The 15,735-nt window shown below is 43.2% G+C and overlaps 1 protein-coding gene across 3 annotated transcripts in view; it reads right to left on the minus strand.

The window, feature by feature from the left end:
• LOC146856679 (receptor-interacting serine/threonine-protein kinase 3-like) overlaps nucleotides 1-15,735 on the minus strand; it is a 1,419,725-nt gene that overhangs the window by 749,348 nt on the left and 654,642 nt on the right. For all 3 annotated transcript variants that reach the window (XM_085647179.1, XM_085647180.1, XM_085647181.1), the window contains exon 5: nucleotides 14,677-14,835. In XM_085647179.1, the coding sequence (XP_085503305.1) occupies nucleotides 14,677-14,835 (159 nt within the window). The remainder of the gene's footprint in view (nucleotides 1-14,676; nucleotides 14,836-15,735) is intronic.

A 15,735-nucleotide genomic window follows, 5' to 3' on the forward strand; every position in this document is an offset into this window, starting at 1 on the left:
GTAACTGTCTTTTCCCTGCTTTTGAATGGACATTACCTCCCACAATGCCCTGCAGTACCGTCAGTGAACTTGGTCCTGAAACCACATACGTCATCACACTGTGAACAGAGAGACCTGTCCCTTGTGAACACTACAGCAGTTCCAGTACCAGATGGTATAGTTTGGGATAGGGTTTCATATGATGTATTTGGTCCTACTGAATATTTAAAATATTCTACATGAATTTACATTTCATTGAATGATTTTTATTACCCCGAGTACACTCTTTGATGATTGGGACATTGAAACTGTAAATACTAAGCTCTCAGATTTAGAACAATTTGCTGCATTTTCTTACAGGCAATTGTATGAAGATACACCTGATTTTGATACCATGTATTGTTACGAGCATTATGGTCATCGCGTTTTGCACAAAGGTAGTGTCCCATGCACTGTTAACACTTATCATCAATGGGAACATTGCCCGACACCACCGAAAGGTAGTTCTTCCACATTCACACAGAAATGTGCATACTTTTCAGGGATCAGTACATCAGACCCAACGTCATACTACTATAAGCTTGCGCAAACGAATGCAACTGCGAAGAAAGTTATGCTGACAACCACCAAGCTTATATATCCAGCACCTTTTATCTCCCAACTGTCTATGCAAGATTTTGACTATTGTAGGGACACAATAGACACTAAATCCACCTGGGGGATAAAAGATTGTTCAGGGAACAGAGGCATTATTTAGAGCTTGCCTCATACCATTACAGATAATATTCCTGAACAGGACAGTGCAACAGAGTACCTGCTACGGGCTTGCAAAAATAAAAGACTTGAAAACAACACGTATCCCCTTGCCCACACCTATTGAGGGAATATTAAATGATACACTGATGAGTGAGGAGGCACTGGGTACAATGATACAGAATGGCGCATACATTTCCTCAGCTCCCAATTGGAAGGGATGGTTGGTTTGGCATATCAACACAAATAGGTGTCAGTCAAGATTTCAGGTGCCCACTGGAGGGTTTAGAATCCAAAGGCCTGGCCCACACTGTGTACACACAGAAGACCCAGGGGTAGGGATTTCTTATAGTGTTGGGAAGTTGTGCCTAGAGTGGCTAAAAACCTCAACACTATTACGGGTGAAAAAACACTTGTCTCTTCTGTCAGACAACATGGATCTTGAGAATTTCTTGCTTAGTGCCAAGAAACTGCGTAAAAAACGCTTCTTATATGCCATCTACAATGAACTGTAGAAAGTCTCCCTAGAGAAAGCTGCTGAGAGACTACTTGAGATTGATAGAATTAACCTAGAAAAGGCATTGGCTGTTGTAGACAATGGAATGACCACACTTTCTTCACGTATCTAGTCACTAGGCAACATTGTATCCTCAGCAATTGACATAATGGAACAAGATCTGCCTATTCTACAACATGGGCAATCTCAATTGCGCTCCATTGTGCTTTTAAGCTGGACGCTACAATCATTGCGTTCTCGCCATGTGCCATGGCGGTACATTAATGGCACAAGTCTGTTTTTGGCTTATAAAGTGACCGACAGACAATTAACCATGGCATGCAGGGATGCGAAGTACACCATGCGGCTTATTGAAAAATGAGAGAAGTAACCTTTTACAGTAGCAGAGCCGCCATCTACGGTATGGTTAATTCATGGCTATATCATTAATGACGTTCCAGTTCCAAAACTGCCTTAAATACCTCCAGGTAGGCAGGTATGAAGCATTGGGTGAAGGGTACATAAGGGAAACCTAGGAGTTAACGTCCAGATATAGGTGTAGAAATAAGGACACTGAAGTTTTCTCAAGCGGTACAGAGTGTGAGAAGGCTTTAAGTGGGTCTTTAGTGTGTAAGGAGGTCTCACTTCATGGAGCATGTAATGCTTCGATAGTGCACTTATCTTGCTATTTGACAGGCTCCCGAGCTGCCATGATTCATCCAGTTTTCCATTTGCTCTCGAATGGGAGCTATTTAATGCTGAATAAACAAGGCTGTTGCGGGATGGTACCAGGCATCGCATATCTTCTCACAGTAAAATCCAGGGTTGTTTGTTGTAAGCGGTATAGTTTTCCCCAGCTTGCATAGTCAGGGAGGCACCACTGTGGCCTTCATTGAATATTTCCAATATACGGTTTGATTCGCTAGCAGACTGAAAGCCATGTTGTTTCAACAGAATGTGGCGTTAACTTCAGCCCGAGAGACTTTTGTTATCGATGTTGCAAGGTATTCGGCAGAGATACAGGCTCTGGTCCGGACAAACTTCCCGCACCATTTTGGAGAAATGGTTCATCGTATCTTTAACATGTCTGATAAGAGGGGGATCATACACTTATTTAAGTGCACTGGCTCGGGTCTGTTAACCACCTTTCAGACCATATTTGGAGTAATTCCAGCTTTCATACACTCCGTACTTGGGAGAGTTTTTGTAGGGCTACCTCCGGTCCTGCTATCTGTGGCGGGCATCCTGATTTTAATCCTATTGATTCACAATGGACGTCTCAATCCCTCAAGACATGGAGAGAATACTACTGGAACAACATTGTCTTGAGCGTATGGTGTTCTACCTGACTACGCCTCGGCTTCAAGAGCTAAGTGAGCATTGGTTCCTTTCTTTTAGACCAGTCTGGCTGGAGTGTGTCCTGCCTGTGTCCTTCTGCCTCTTCCGCAGATTCGGATGTGTGTTCTACCTGTGTCTGACACTTCCATCGGTTGTGCCACCGGGCATAGACATGCTCCTGGATCCTTTGCAGGCCCATGTGCACAGTTGTCCCCAGCGTATTCCAATGTTGATAATGGCATTTCTAGAGCCTCCAAGGGTTACTTCCGCTCCTGTTAAAAGGGAAATTGGCTCTGCTCCAGAGGTACAGGCATCGGTTCCAGGTAATCAGGCATCAAATTCTTACCCGGCGGCCGCTGTGGGAACCAAAGATGACCATCTTTGCTCACTCGACATTATATTGGAAGTGCTGGAGGGATTGCTACCTGCGGATATGTTCAGCGATGTTGAGTCTTCAGCACAGGATTCATAAACAATCTGGCCTTTCCTGTGCTGAAACTTCAGCATTTTCTAAACATTTACCAGATTGAAGGTCAAAACTAACTTTGTTTTATTTTCCCTTTTCTGCTCCGACTGAGCATAGTGGCTTTCAAGGTGCTCAGTGTAATAATAACCACATATATGAGTTTAGAGGACCTTTTGAGCGCTTTTAGGGAAATGGCTTTTCTTTTATGAACATTATATCAGGCTTTTAAAGTGCTTTTAGTATTTTTAATTATCAATGATTTTTATGTTTTTTAAATGGACTTAGCTTTATCATTATCTAGCTGACCCTGTTGACCTTTTGATGAGGAGTGGGTGTCATGTTCTTTAGGATAGTCCTATCTATCATGTATGACCCACTTTTACATACATTGTCCTATCCACATGACTATAACGGTTCCAAACAAGTGACCTTTTACACAGTAGCTTGCTCCTGCCTCTTAGAATTCTATCATAATCCCTGTACCTGACGTACATATACATGTCCTCAGGCACTGCATAATTATTCTGTACAAGGGGCACCACTTTTTTTCATCCTTGGCCAACAGTCTGCAGTGTATGATCGCATTTGTTTGGAAAAACATTTATGATTGTTTTCAAAACATATTGATTCTAGAAGAAACCCTGGAGTGACCACTCAAGTATATAAGAACCTCAATCCCCCCTACAAATCAGAGAATAATTCCTACCAAGCTGATATGGGTCCTGCATGCTGAATCTTCGGTACGCAGTGGTCTGACATCCCTTGCAGGTTGTCATCCTGGAAGCAGAGACAGGGTCCTTCATTCTCTACTATCAGGTGAGGGTGTTGGAACGTCCCTAGGGGATTCTTGGGTATATATACATACATATGGATCTATACACATACACATACTACACCTACATATCTAGGCTAGGTACATTTTATGCAGATTACATAGGGCGCGCATTTTTAGGAGTATGCAAAGGCTACTGCTTTTATCAGAACTGCATATGTTCATCTTCTTAGCTCTATGGTAGAAATGTATCTGCTATTTACCATATCAGTACCTGCGATTTCTTTCGTATGCTTCTTTTTCCTGATTGTCGCAGCAAATATGTTTTACATAAGACTGACGCTGGACCAATAAATGTTTATTGAAACATCCTACCCGCCATCATGTGTATTTATGGAGAATAAGTAAGCACGAGTGACTGAGCACAAAATACTGTACTGTTTTTCCACAATCCCTGAGGAATCGAGGTTGTCATGTTCAGTGGTTGACAGAAACTACCTACACCACTGTAGGATACAGGGGGGTGGTAGTGGCACTGTAGAGTTAGATGGTCTTTCGGCTAAAATATCATGTGGGGGTGTCCGGAAGCGGTCTGGACACCAAGCCCGCAGTTTAGGTGATCCAAAACATGCAGATCCTGGGGATTCCTAGGATCTACACGCCATTACCCGAAGCCAAGGTGGCCGCTCTTCCCTAGGTACTACCCCTCTGCTGTGCCTTCTTCTGATTGGGTGGGGTTCAGGGAGTGGGGAGAGACTTCCCAAATGCTGCTGTTCGCACACTGCAACACCCTTCTTTATCAGTCCCTGACTGCAGGCTAATCGACTCGCCCATCATCCTACGAGGGCCAACGCTGCTTCGACTTCGGTTGGGTCAGGCAGAGTTATGCAAGGTAGTAATATTCTCCAGTGTTCTACTAGAGGTCAGGTGGTAGAGGACCCTGGTAACTTGAGATTTGAGCTCCTGCCTTCCTATAACAACAATGTGGTCATCAACCTACCCCCAGAAGCTACTCCATAAGTTGTGGTGCTTGGAAATGGGCCCCGTTCAAACCTCACACCTCTGAAAACTATGCCCAAATGAAGAACAAGGTAATCCATTAGGTGGGGATGCCCTCTTCTTTGGGTGCACCTGTAGGTGGATTGATTAATTCAGTGAGAAGGGTGAACTGGATTGACAATGACATTAAAAAGTTTGAAGAGGACTGTGCGATTATAAACTTTAACAGGCCTTTAGTTGCAGGAAGAATCCTAGCGTCTATCGAGTGGGCACACAACAATAGCGTTTCTACAGAAATACTAGATCTTCCCCAGGTTTTCACTTACAGGCCTGAGGCACTGGGTGTTGTTCTCTGGCATACATCAAAGCACCAGGTCCAGGTTTGGCATGTACAGTTCTTAGCCCTGTACCAGATGGTCACTTCCAATAGATATGCCATGTAGGCTCTCTTGATGCTTGTGATTGAGTGGCATAGCATGTTGTCTTGACTAATACCATTCAGGCTCCACTTGTATTCCCAGTCGCTGACTCAGTCGAACCCTACCTTAGAACACTTAAACTAATAAACTGGAATATTGCAGGTCTTTTGGACAATTTTAAGGAGGAGAACTGGATTAAATCCATCAGAAGATTTGATGTAATTTGCCTACAGGAAACCTGCATCTTCTTTTATGATAACAGCTGGTCTGTTTCTTTTTTTTTTTACCTCTTACTGTATCATGCATATTGTTTTTAATATTTTTACTGTGTTGATCTGTGAAATTGAAATAAAGTACTGACTGAAACCTGAGCTACTACCAACTGGTTTTTTTGGAAGGGATCAGTCTTTTTCTCCTGCCACTGAATCTCGTGCCAGCCGACCTAAAGGAGGCTTGATCACTTTTGTTTCCATAGCAAACAAAGGAAGGTTTGAGGTCCTCACTATGGGGGCTTCCACCCTTCAGGCCTTATTATACTCTCTTGTAGGGTCAAGGAAATCTGTGTTGCTGAACTTTCATAATGCCAAACTCACTCAGGAAGATTTATGCAACATTCACATTTTTGGCTCCTTCTGTGTGCTGGAAAGTACAAAAGAGTTTGGGGACAATCTTATCCTGGGAGGGGTTTTTAATATCCATCTTTGTGGAAATCTTTTGGCAACTGCTAATAGTGCATAATGCTGTATGTCCCCGTTTGGTTTGCACATGGAACATTCTCATCAACGCACAATGATAAATGGGATGTTGAATGAATTTAACCTTGTTTTCTCCCTTGATAAACTCATTGCCTCTAAGGGTGAGGTTTTACACCCCACCTTCAAAGTAAGGAGGAGCAATACAATTAATGATTTTATTTTAGTTTAAGTGCCCATTTATCTTAACATCTCAGATATCTCAATTTAGCAGAGCCCCATGAGTGACCATAGCCATGTGTGTCTATCCTTATGTTGGACTGAGGCTGTGCAAAAGAGCCCTTTAGAGGTTAGTGGAACCTGTAAGGTAACAAGCCAGGGCAGAAGGCTTAGGTGGGCACAAGTAGTCCCTGAAAGTTTTAATCAGTCCCTTTCTTCCAGATGTGCAACTGAGCTCACAACTTGTCTGGCTAGTAATTCTAACTCTAGAAGGATCTTGGATCCTTTTAATTCTACTTCCATTACTGTGCCCACCCTCCTGGACCTTCCTGCAAATTACCGATCCTAAATGGTTTGACAGGGAGTGTTTCCATGTCTTAAGGTAATTAAAATGTGCCTTGAATACTAAACCAAGGAATTCCGCCCTCATCAAGGTCTGCTGTAAGAAGTAAAAGACAGAAACTGGGAGATGTAAGAACCCATTAAGAGATATAGTGCTGGACAAGTTACTAGAAGCAAGCACATTGACATGTACTTCAAAAATTCTGTAGCATCATTAATAACCTCCTGTTTGCCTCGGATGACTCGGCGTCACTTGGTTCACACATCACTGAAGATAGTGGAGTCTCCCATTTTAGGGGTACTTATAGCAGTGTTTCCCCTAACTACGATGGCAGTGGAGGAAATCTGGAGGAAGGTTAGTCTAAGCTGTCATTAACACTAGACAAAGTCCGGAATGTTATCCAAGGACTTTCTGAGAACTAGGCCCCAGGACCAGACGGTATACCACCAGACCTATACATTAATGATGTAGAGGTCTGGGCTCCAGTGCAGACTCAAACCCTGAATGTGGCAGTTTTGGAGGGTCATCCACAGTCATGGTTCATTTCCATCATTGTTCCTGTATTTATAAAGGGTTCTATGGAAAATCCTCAATGTTAACAGGCCCATCTCCCCGATTGATATAGTGGTTACGGTATAGTGCAGGCCCTCTTGGACATTTTAGTGATATGGGCCGAGGAACATAATATTCTGTCACAAGTGCAGTATTATTTTCGGGTGGGTTGATCCACAGTGGACCAATGTTTAAATGTGTATTTGGTCCTAACCAAACAATGTAGCCCATGCAGATTCCATCCATTTAGGTTCATGGATTTAACCTCAGGCTTTGATGAGGTTATCAAACTGTGGCATTTTATGTTATCCATGGTGGTGGATCGGGATATAGTACATTTTTTAAGGGACCTCCATGTTAACACCATGGCATCAGTGTGTTTCTCCAAAGATCTGAAATGTACCCGCTGTTTTAACATAGGCATAGGGGTGACACAGGGATGCATCATGGGCCCTTTTTGTTCACAGTATACATAAACAAGCTGGAGCAGGCTCTGATAGATACTCATGCAGCTTGTCCTCAGGTTGGGTCTCCTCCACTCCTTGTATTACTCTACGCAGATGATGCAGTTTAATGGCCAAAACGGCAAGGAGCTTGCAGGCCCTGTTGGACACTTCTGCAGCATTCATGGTGACCTGGATTTATTCTGTTTATGTTAATGTGATGTTTGAAGGCTCGGTCAACCAAAACAAAATCTTTCCACCTGGGCACCCATACATTACCCGTAACCGGGCATTATTATATTTGGGTATATTGTATTATTCATCCTTAAGCTGGAGCACACTGGTGAATGGGGAAAAAAAGACAACTTTATAAGGGCACATGCAGCTTTTTTCTATTTTGCATTCAGGTTGATCAGAAGGCCTATCGGGGCATTTATGCAGGTTTACCCTGCCAAATGTGTTTCAAAATTAGCTTAAAGGAGTGAGATCTGGGGTCTCACTAAACTGTCTAAGCTGCAGATAGTAGACAATTATTTTTTAAGACAAATTTTATGTGTACCTCAAAGTGTGTCAGCTTTTTCAGCACATGAGGAATTGGGAGTAAGTTAATGAAGGAAGCTGGCTCTGTATATGGTATACCACTAGGTGGTTATACCGTGCACAGAATCCAGAGAATCCCCCAAAAGTGTAGAGGGCTCACTGCAAACCCAACGTGCTCTATTTGTGGTAGTGTGGGCGAGCAGCCTTAGGCCTAACGCAGAGGAGTGTAAGACATTTATTGTGCACACAATGAGCAATAAATGACACATGACTCATTAGGAGATCCACACCAATTTTTAAAAAATAAGCTTTGCTCAAGATTTATTTTAAGACGAAGGTATTTACAAAAAGGTAAGTGCTTTTTTAAATCAAGATTCTTTTCAGTTTCAAAAGTGTACTGAGTGCATTTTTCAGTCTTTGCAATGTTAACATATAGAGGAAAACAGCAATTTGGTTGCATAGGTAAGTAACCAACTTACGAATCCAGTCTTCGAGTTGCAGTGTCAGCACAGGGCAAGGTTTGGGTAAACACAAACACTGCACCACCAGTGGCACAAGGGCGGCCGGGTGCAGAGATAAGTTGAAGATCAGGCCCAATGTTACCCAATGGAGATTGGGGGTGCTTCAAGACACACTGCTTGCAGGTAAGTAAATTGGTTGCAGTGTCAAGCTTTGGAGGTTAAAGCAAGCGCAGGGGGTCCACGTGATAGCACCAAACATACACCACCAGCGGCACAGGGGCAGGCGGGTGCAGGGTGCAAGCACGATGTCAGACACCCAATACAATTCAATGGAGAAACTCAGTTTGGAAAACAGGCTGCAGGTGACCAACTGGAGGCTGCACAAAGGAAACCAGCAACAGCAGAGATAAGTTGGAATGATGTAGGACATGGGGACACCATCAGTTGAGCTCCTCAAGGCCCAGGGTCATCAGGTGCAGAATGTCCTTAGATGTTGGGATTCTCTTACCGGAGCTGGGTGCGGTCAGGGGCAGCCTTTGGAATCACACTATAGGCATCTTTGTGGAGTCCAGGATGGGTCTGCCAATGCTGGACTTGGACTCAGGATCACTGAGCAACCTTTTCTGGATCAGTGGGGCACCTGGACACAGGCCGGAGGCATTGGGTGCAGAGTGGTCAGTGCACGGTTCCAGAGGGCAGCAGAGTACTTCGAGTTACTCTCTTGTGGACAGAGCCGCTGTCTTTGGGAATTCTGTACTTCTTCAAAGGTAGGCAGTCCTCCCAGGGCTCATTTCTTTGCAGGATTTTTGAGGGCTGCAGACAGACCGGTAGGGCTGGGACCAAGTCTGTGGGCATTGACAGTCTTCTCTGCACAGCATCATCTTAGTCCTTCTTCTTCTTAGATAAACAAACGAAAAAGGGGGTGCACGAATGAGATAGTCCAATGAGCCAAAACGTTGTAACTAAATATTTGCCTGAGCAGGGTTTTATTGTATCACGGCACGCCGTGATACAAAAAAACCCTGCTCAGGCGAATGCCGACTTTCAAAGTATATGTGAAATACACTGTACTGCGTCAAGCTCTTAAGATTTGCTTTATTTTCAAGAACAAACACATTGATTCAAGCCCTGATGAAGTTCCCCTTGAGGGAATGAAACGCGTTGGCTGACCATCCTTTTACCAACCTAAACCTATTTTGAAATAAAGAGGATTTTAGTTACAACGTTTTGGCTCATTGGACTATCTCATTCGTGCACCCCCTTTTTCGTGTGTTTATGTTGTACTGATCTGGAGCACAGTAGCGCCACTCAGCGGCTGGCGTATGGGGTTGATTGCATGACAAATATTACATTTCTCTTGAGAACTGATGTGAGGTGCGGCAAGAAGGGCCCGTCGTTGCTGCAGTTGGAATATTGCCTTCTTCTTCTTAGGTTGGCAGAAACTAGTTTCAGGGTCTGGGGGATCCACCTAAATACTAGAATAAGGGGCGTTCTAAGGGAGTGACCGGTAGGGCAATGGGGACCATACCTGGACTGCCAAGCCATGTCTTCCCTGGACTGGAAACAAGCATCCTGGGACCGATTTTGGGTTCATAACCCTCATCAGTAAGGCTATCTTGAATCCAGTGGCAAAGTGAGCAAGGGACCCACGTCTGGGCATACCCTGCCAACTTAGGGCGAACAAAGCGATACCAAAGGGGATGATGGACGGAGCGTTTGAGCAAATCAAACACTCACCCCCAGTCAACTGATCTGGGTTTAATCCATCATCGTTCTTTAGCTCACTCCACCACCCCAGTTCAGACATGCTTGTTTCCGGTCCAAGGAAGACACGGCTTGGCAGTTCGGGCTGGACTGTTCCCACGAGGCACAGGGTCAGACTGATTTGCATATGGCCATGTCTGAACTGGCGTGGTGGAGTGAGCTAAAGAATGATGATGGATTAAACCCAGATCAGTTGACTGGGGGTGAGTGTTTTGCTCTAATGCTCCGTCCATCATCCCCTTTGGTATCGCTTTGTTCGCCCAAAGTTGGCAGGGTATGGCCAGACGTGGGTCCCTTGCTCACTTTGCCACTGGAATCAAGATAGCCTGGCTGACGAGGGTTATGAACCCGAAACCGGTCCAGGGAAGACATGGCTTGGCAGTTCGGGCTGGAATCTTCCAATGAGGCAGTTGAGTGGGGGTGAGTGTTTGATTTGCTCTAACGCTCCGTCTATCATCCCCTTTGGTATTGCATGTGAAAGAGCATCGGTACTGCCTCTATATGTAGCCCTGCTTGACTCATTGTGGCGGTGCCTGCTTCCGGTCCGGTCGGCACGTCTTCGATTCAGCTGTGTGACGTGTGTGCTTGTATTCTTTCATGCATGTGTTTAAACTAGACACTATGTTCCTGCGCATATGAACATCCTGTTGATGCGTGATTTTCCCCCATAACCATGGCGTTCACTATATATGCAAGATAGGAATGCCTTAACGGGAGACTGATAAAGATGGAGAAAATTATGGGTACAGAGTGTAAAAAAGACCAGTATGTAAGCCGTCTACTGGTACCTCATAGTATATGTGTTATTGTTAGTGCATTATCAGTAGGAACATTGATGGCCCTGATTTGATCTTGTTCCAAGTTTCAAAATAGTTATGTGTGCGAGATCCTGATCAGTGTTCGGTGGGTCGATGTGGCCACCCATTCAGTCCACCCACTGTAGTGATGAGTTATCAGCTATGGCCCTCAGTTATAGACCTATTATTCATAGGGGTACCAGGTACACAATCCTACATCCGCAGCAGAATATGTGGTGAGGGGCAGGTGTACCAAGTGGGTTATTTATGAATCGTACGGCTCGTATAGTTCAATCCCATTGTCTAGATCTCGAGTATATACAACAGGTTGGATAGTTTAGAGGTTGTGAGACCGGTGTGAAAGCTGGGGTATTCACATTTTAGCGACTGGCATTGACCATGGGCATAAAAGTTCTGCCCAGGGTATCTCATTGTTGAGACCATGTTCATGTGTTTGCAGACGGTGTACCCACCGTTGTTCACGGCATAGTAGGGATATGTTGTTCCAGATCTAGTTGCTCTCCAGTGTTGTCCATTCCATGTCGTCACATGAATGCCCTTTCTCAATGTAGCAATTCGTCATTCTCGTTGCCGTGCGGCCCCGTCTGATCTCCTATGTTCCCTGATCCTGAATTTGACGGCCCGGGTGGTCATCTCTATGTATTGAAGTGAACAGGAGCAGGTGATCAGGTAGACAGTTTCTGGTGTTGCAGTTCGTGTGTCTACGCTGTTCCCATGTGAAGTTATCCAGGTTGAGGGTTTTCGTGTGTCGTGTGAATGGACAGACGCTACATGTCCCGCAGGGGAAATGGCCTTTCACAGGCGGAAGGTCCCATAGAGTTGACTCTTGGGGGATTTGCTTGGATCGTGGTCTGGTGTTGATCAGTTGGTCCCGTAGGTTCGTGGTTCTTTTGAAACTGAACAGTGGTCGTTCTATAGTCAGGGTGCCAATGTTCAGGATCTTCCAATTATGATTTGCGATGTTCTTCATTTTGTTTGACATAGGTGTGAAGGTAGTCACGCATGTAATGATGTTGTCAGGTTCTTTCACCCTTTCCTCCAGTCATTGAGTTTGTGCTACAACTGACGAAAGAACGAGATGTGGCGGCCGATACTTTACCGTTACTTTGACTTTTAACAAATACATCGGCTTTTAACTATGGAGGTTGTGTTTTGCCCTAATATACATTGGATAGAGACTTTAATATCTCGCTTATTCTTTGCTACAGACTTGGAGTTTTTTTTATATTTGAAAAGACTTGCTAATATGGAATTTGATGCATCGGGTTAGCCGTACCAAAAGTCCAGGGAATTTTTGAATCGGTGGGTTTAAATCTTCACAATAAACACTTTTCTGTGCCACAACTAGGGATCTGCGTTGTGGGTTTCTTTTTCACACATACCTCTAATATGAGAATGGTTCTTTTCTTGATTTCTTTATACCTCTGTGCACTTTCTTTGACTGTTACACCATTTCATGGAGCAATCCTTTGGAATATGGGTAAAATTTTCTTTGCGCATGTAATTTTCTCGGCTCAAATCATCACGTTTGGTCTTAATAAATTCACAATATGCACTCTTTCAAGACATCCGTTTTTCTCTTTTTTCTTACATCCTAATGCTATGAGATATTCTGCTGTTTCTTTCCGTGAATAAGCTAATGTAACAAACACAACTTATTTGTCACCATTTGTAGACATTTTTGTGTATTATTCTTATTCCAGCCTTGAAAAAGTCTTTTTGATTAAGCAAAAACAAGTGTCGACTGATGTTTGCTGAATTACACAAATAATAAATCAACAATGGAACCAACAAACTTTCTGGACTCCTAAGAATTATTTCAGTTCATGAGAAAAGAAGATATCAACTTGGGATATCTGTATTTCAATGGGAATATTGTGGAAAACTAAATCCACTTTGTGATCATACTTATGACTAATTTGTCTTTTGGTTTACTGAAAAGAGAGTGCTGCACAAAAGGTTCTTATATCTATAATGTTTGTAGCGCATTAATTTGTTATTGCTAAGTAGCACCTTCTGGTAGTAAGGGGAAGAGCCTGCATAGCACCTCGCTTGAGCTCAGACTATTCTCACACAGTATTGGCATTAAGAAGGATAAGTCAGTATGTGATGTGCGGTAAATTCCCTTCTGGGAACCAATACTACCAACTCTGTGAAGTTATTATATATCATATGTATGTATGTATATAGTATTTATTAAGCGCAACAAACACCCCACGGGTACCCTGGCGCTGTGGAACAATGTTAGGGAAGAAGGACTGGCACAGTGAACCTGGTTAGTAGGGACCCTGTGCACTACAATCGAAACCACATAATTTTTCAGCCGAAAAGTGAAGGGCTTACCATGTCAAAAGGGGCACTTTCTCACAGTTATGTAACTGATACAATGGTTCTTTGTCCACTTCTTCTTTGGGTAGATATTTGGACAAGGATCGAAACTAACCTGAATAGAGAGATACTGGAAGACTGCATTGCTCTTGATCACTCCTGTCATTTCCCCTGGCTCAAGCACATTAAGGAAGCCTTGCACAGCCTAGGTAGGGTGGACCCGTTTAATACCCCCCAAGATCATAGTCAAAACTGATCAAAAGTGGTTAAGAGACAATTTTATGAGGCTAAGTAGCTTTGTCAGAGAAGAAGCTGCCCCTTAAGATCCCTCGGGTGTGGAGCTATACTTTGCTAAATCATTACAAACAATAGAGCCCCACCTTTCAGTGGTTAATAGCAACTATGACCACTTTTTACTCTCTAGATTTAGGCTGGATCAACTGCACTATTTGTTGGCATTTCCCAGGCCAGAAAATGTGTTTACACCCTTGATGTCTGCAGCTGCGACAATGCGTCTCTGCAGGACATTTTGCATTCCATAGTAATCTGCAATTTTTATGTTGTACCGAAAAAGGCATATGTAACTCCGGCGTTAAAACATGCAAAGTGTACTTAAGTGCGGCCAGCCATTTTGTTTTTACAAATGTTATCTGTAGACTAACGTAGCCTGTTTTTTAAAAGCTGCTATAAGACTACGACACAGCATGGATCCATGAAATTCTGTGGCTTTTTTTGAACTGAGGTCTTATGATGATTGGTATGGTTTTAACAAATCTATTTTATCCATCTTTAATACATTTTTGTTGTGGATTGCGTTGCTTTTCTGGTTTGTACAAAAACCGAATAAAGCTAGTTGATGATAAAGATATACAGATATTACACCACACTTTATTCATCTATTAATTGTGGCATATTTCCTAGGGATACATAATAGATGGATTATGCCATCAACACATTTAAATCAGAATAAATAACATGATTGCAGAAAAAAACAAAAATTGTATACAACACATTGCACACAAACACCCACACACTTTCGCTTTAGAGAGCACAGTTTCGAATTGCACCTGCCTTCAGTAATAGTTTAAAGCTTGCTGTACAATTTTTATCAGTATCAGTCTTAAAGCTGAAATTACACTTATTAGTTTCCAACGAAAAATAATGAATGTTTCCCTTTCATGAACCTTTCATACTTAATTAGTGTCTTCAATGCCTCATTGTAAGCTGCTGACCTGATGTCCCACCCACTACACGTTTTCTTTGGCATTCCTGTTTACTTCCAAGTCACCCTTACCTTTGAAAGTAGGTCTGGCTGCTGCATACTGATGCCAGCATTGTGTCATTAAGGCCTTGGCATGATGCAGCATCTCTACATCACCCAGTGAATCCACCTCCTCCATGTCAGGACGTAGACCCTTTGGGACTTGATACATTATTTCAAAGAAGTTTTTTCCTGAGGGGAAAGACAGAAAAGACGTAAGTGTGCATTCTATAGTGGTCCAATTTCTAATATAAATGCCACACTTATATAAGGAGGTAGGCGTCCTTATATGCCATTGCTTTGAGTCACACACTGTTTTCTACACTTTATGCGTACTACAACAAAGTTTGGCACACCATGTTTAGAGCTCATCTCCTATCCACAATAACCTCAAACCACACTTTCTGCCACATTGGCCAAACTACAATTAGCATTCTCTTCAAACGCTGTGCCAGGAAAAAGTACAAAACAGAGTTCTTTGAACCATCGTCAGGGATAAAAAGGGTTTTATAAACTGTATGATAAAATACAGAGCTAAGACAGCTAGCAGCACAAGCACAAATTCACAAACTCTTTGAGTTAGAACAAAAGACAGCAGAGTAGTCCCCCAGTTTTAGGTTTTACCTTCTGCTGCAGTTGGCCAACATTTTGTATGTGAGGTGTAAAATAGTAGGCCCTACGTCCACATACTTTGAAATAATGCACACAGACACGGTGGTATGGTTACATGAAACTGGCCCTTGGCATGTGCGCCTGGCCCCTTTTCTTAGCAGGGTTACCCGACAGAGTGACACCTGTGATGGGTGGGTGTACCGTGTAGGTGCAGCACACTCCTGAACATTGGGTCAATCCGAAGAAAAACTTTTAAAAAGCAATGTATGACCCATATGGAGGAGATTAGATTAGCGTCTGAGGCACAAAAGCCCACAGTGCAAAGAAACCAAATGATGCGGTCAACATTCAGTATCCAATCATACTTAACTTATACATCAAGTGGGTATGATACATTTGTACTAAACCGCCTTAGATTGGACATACTTCATCGCCTGGTAAGCTTTCCGACAATGAATGACTGGGCATAAGTTCTACCCA

The sequence above is a fragment of the Triturus cristatus genome, chromosome 3_2 (assembly GCF_964204655.1).
Source record: "Triturus cristatus chromosome 3_2, aTriCri1.1, whole genome shotgun sequence".
Taxonomy (NCBI): Eukaryota; Metazoa; Chordata; class Amphibia; order Caudata; family Salamandridae; genus Triturus; species Triturus cristatus.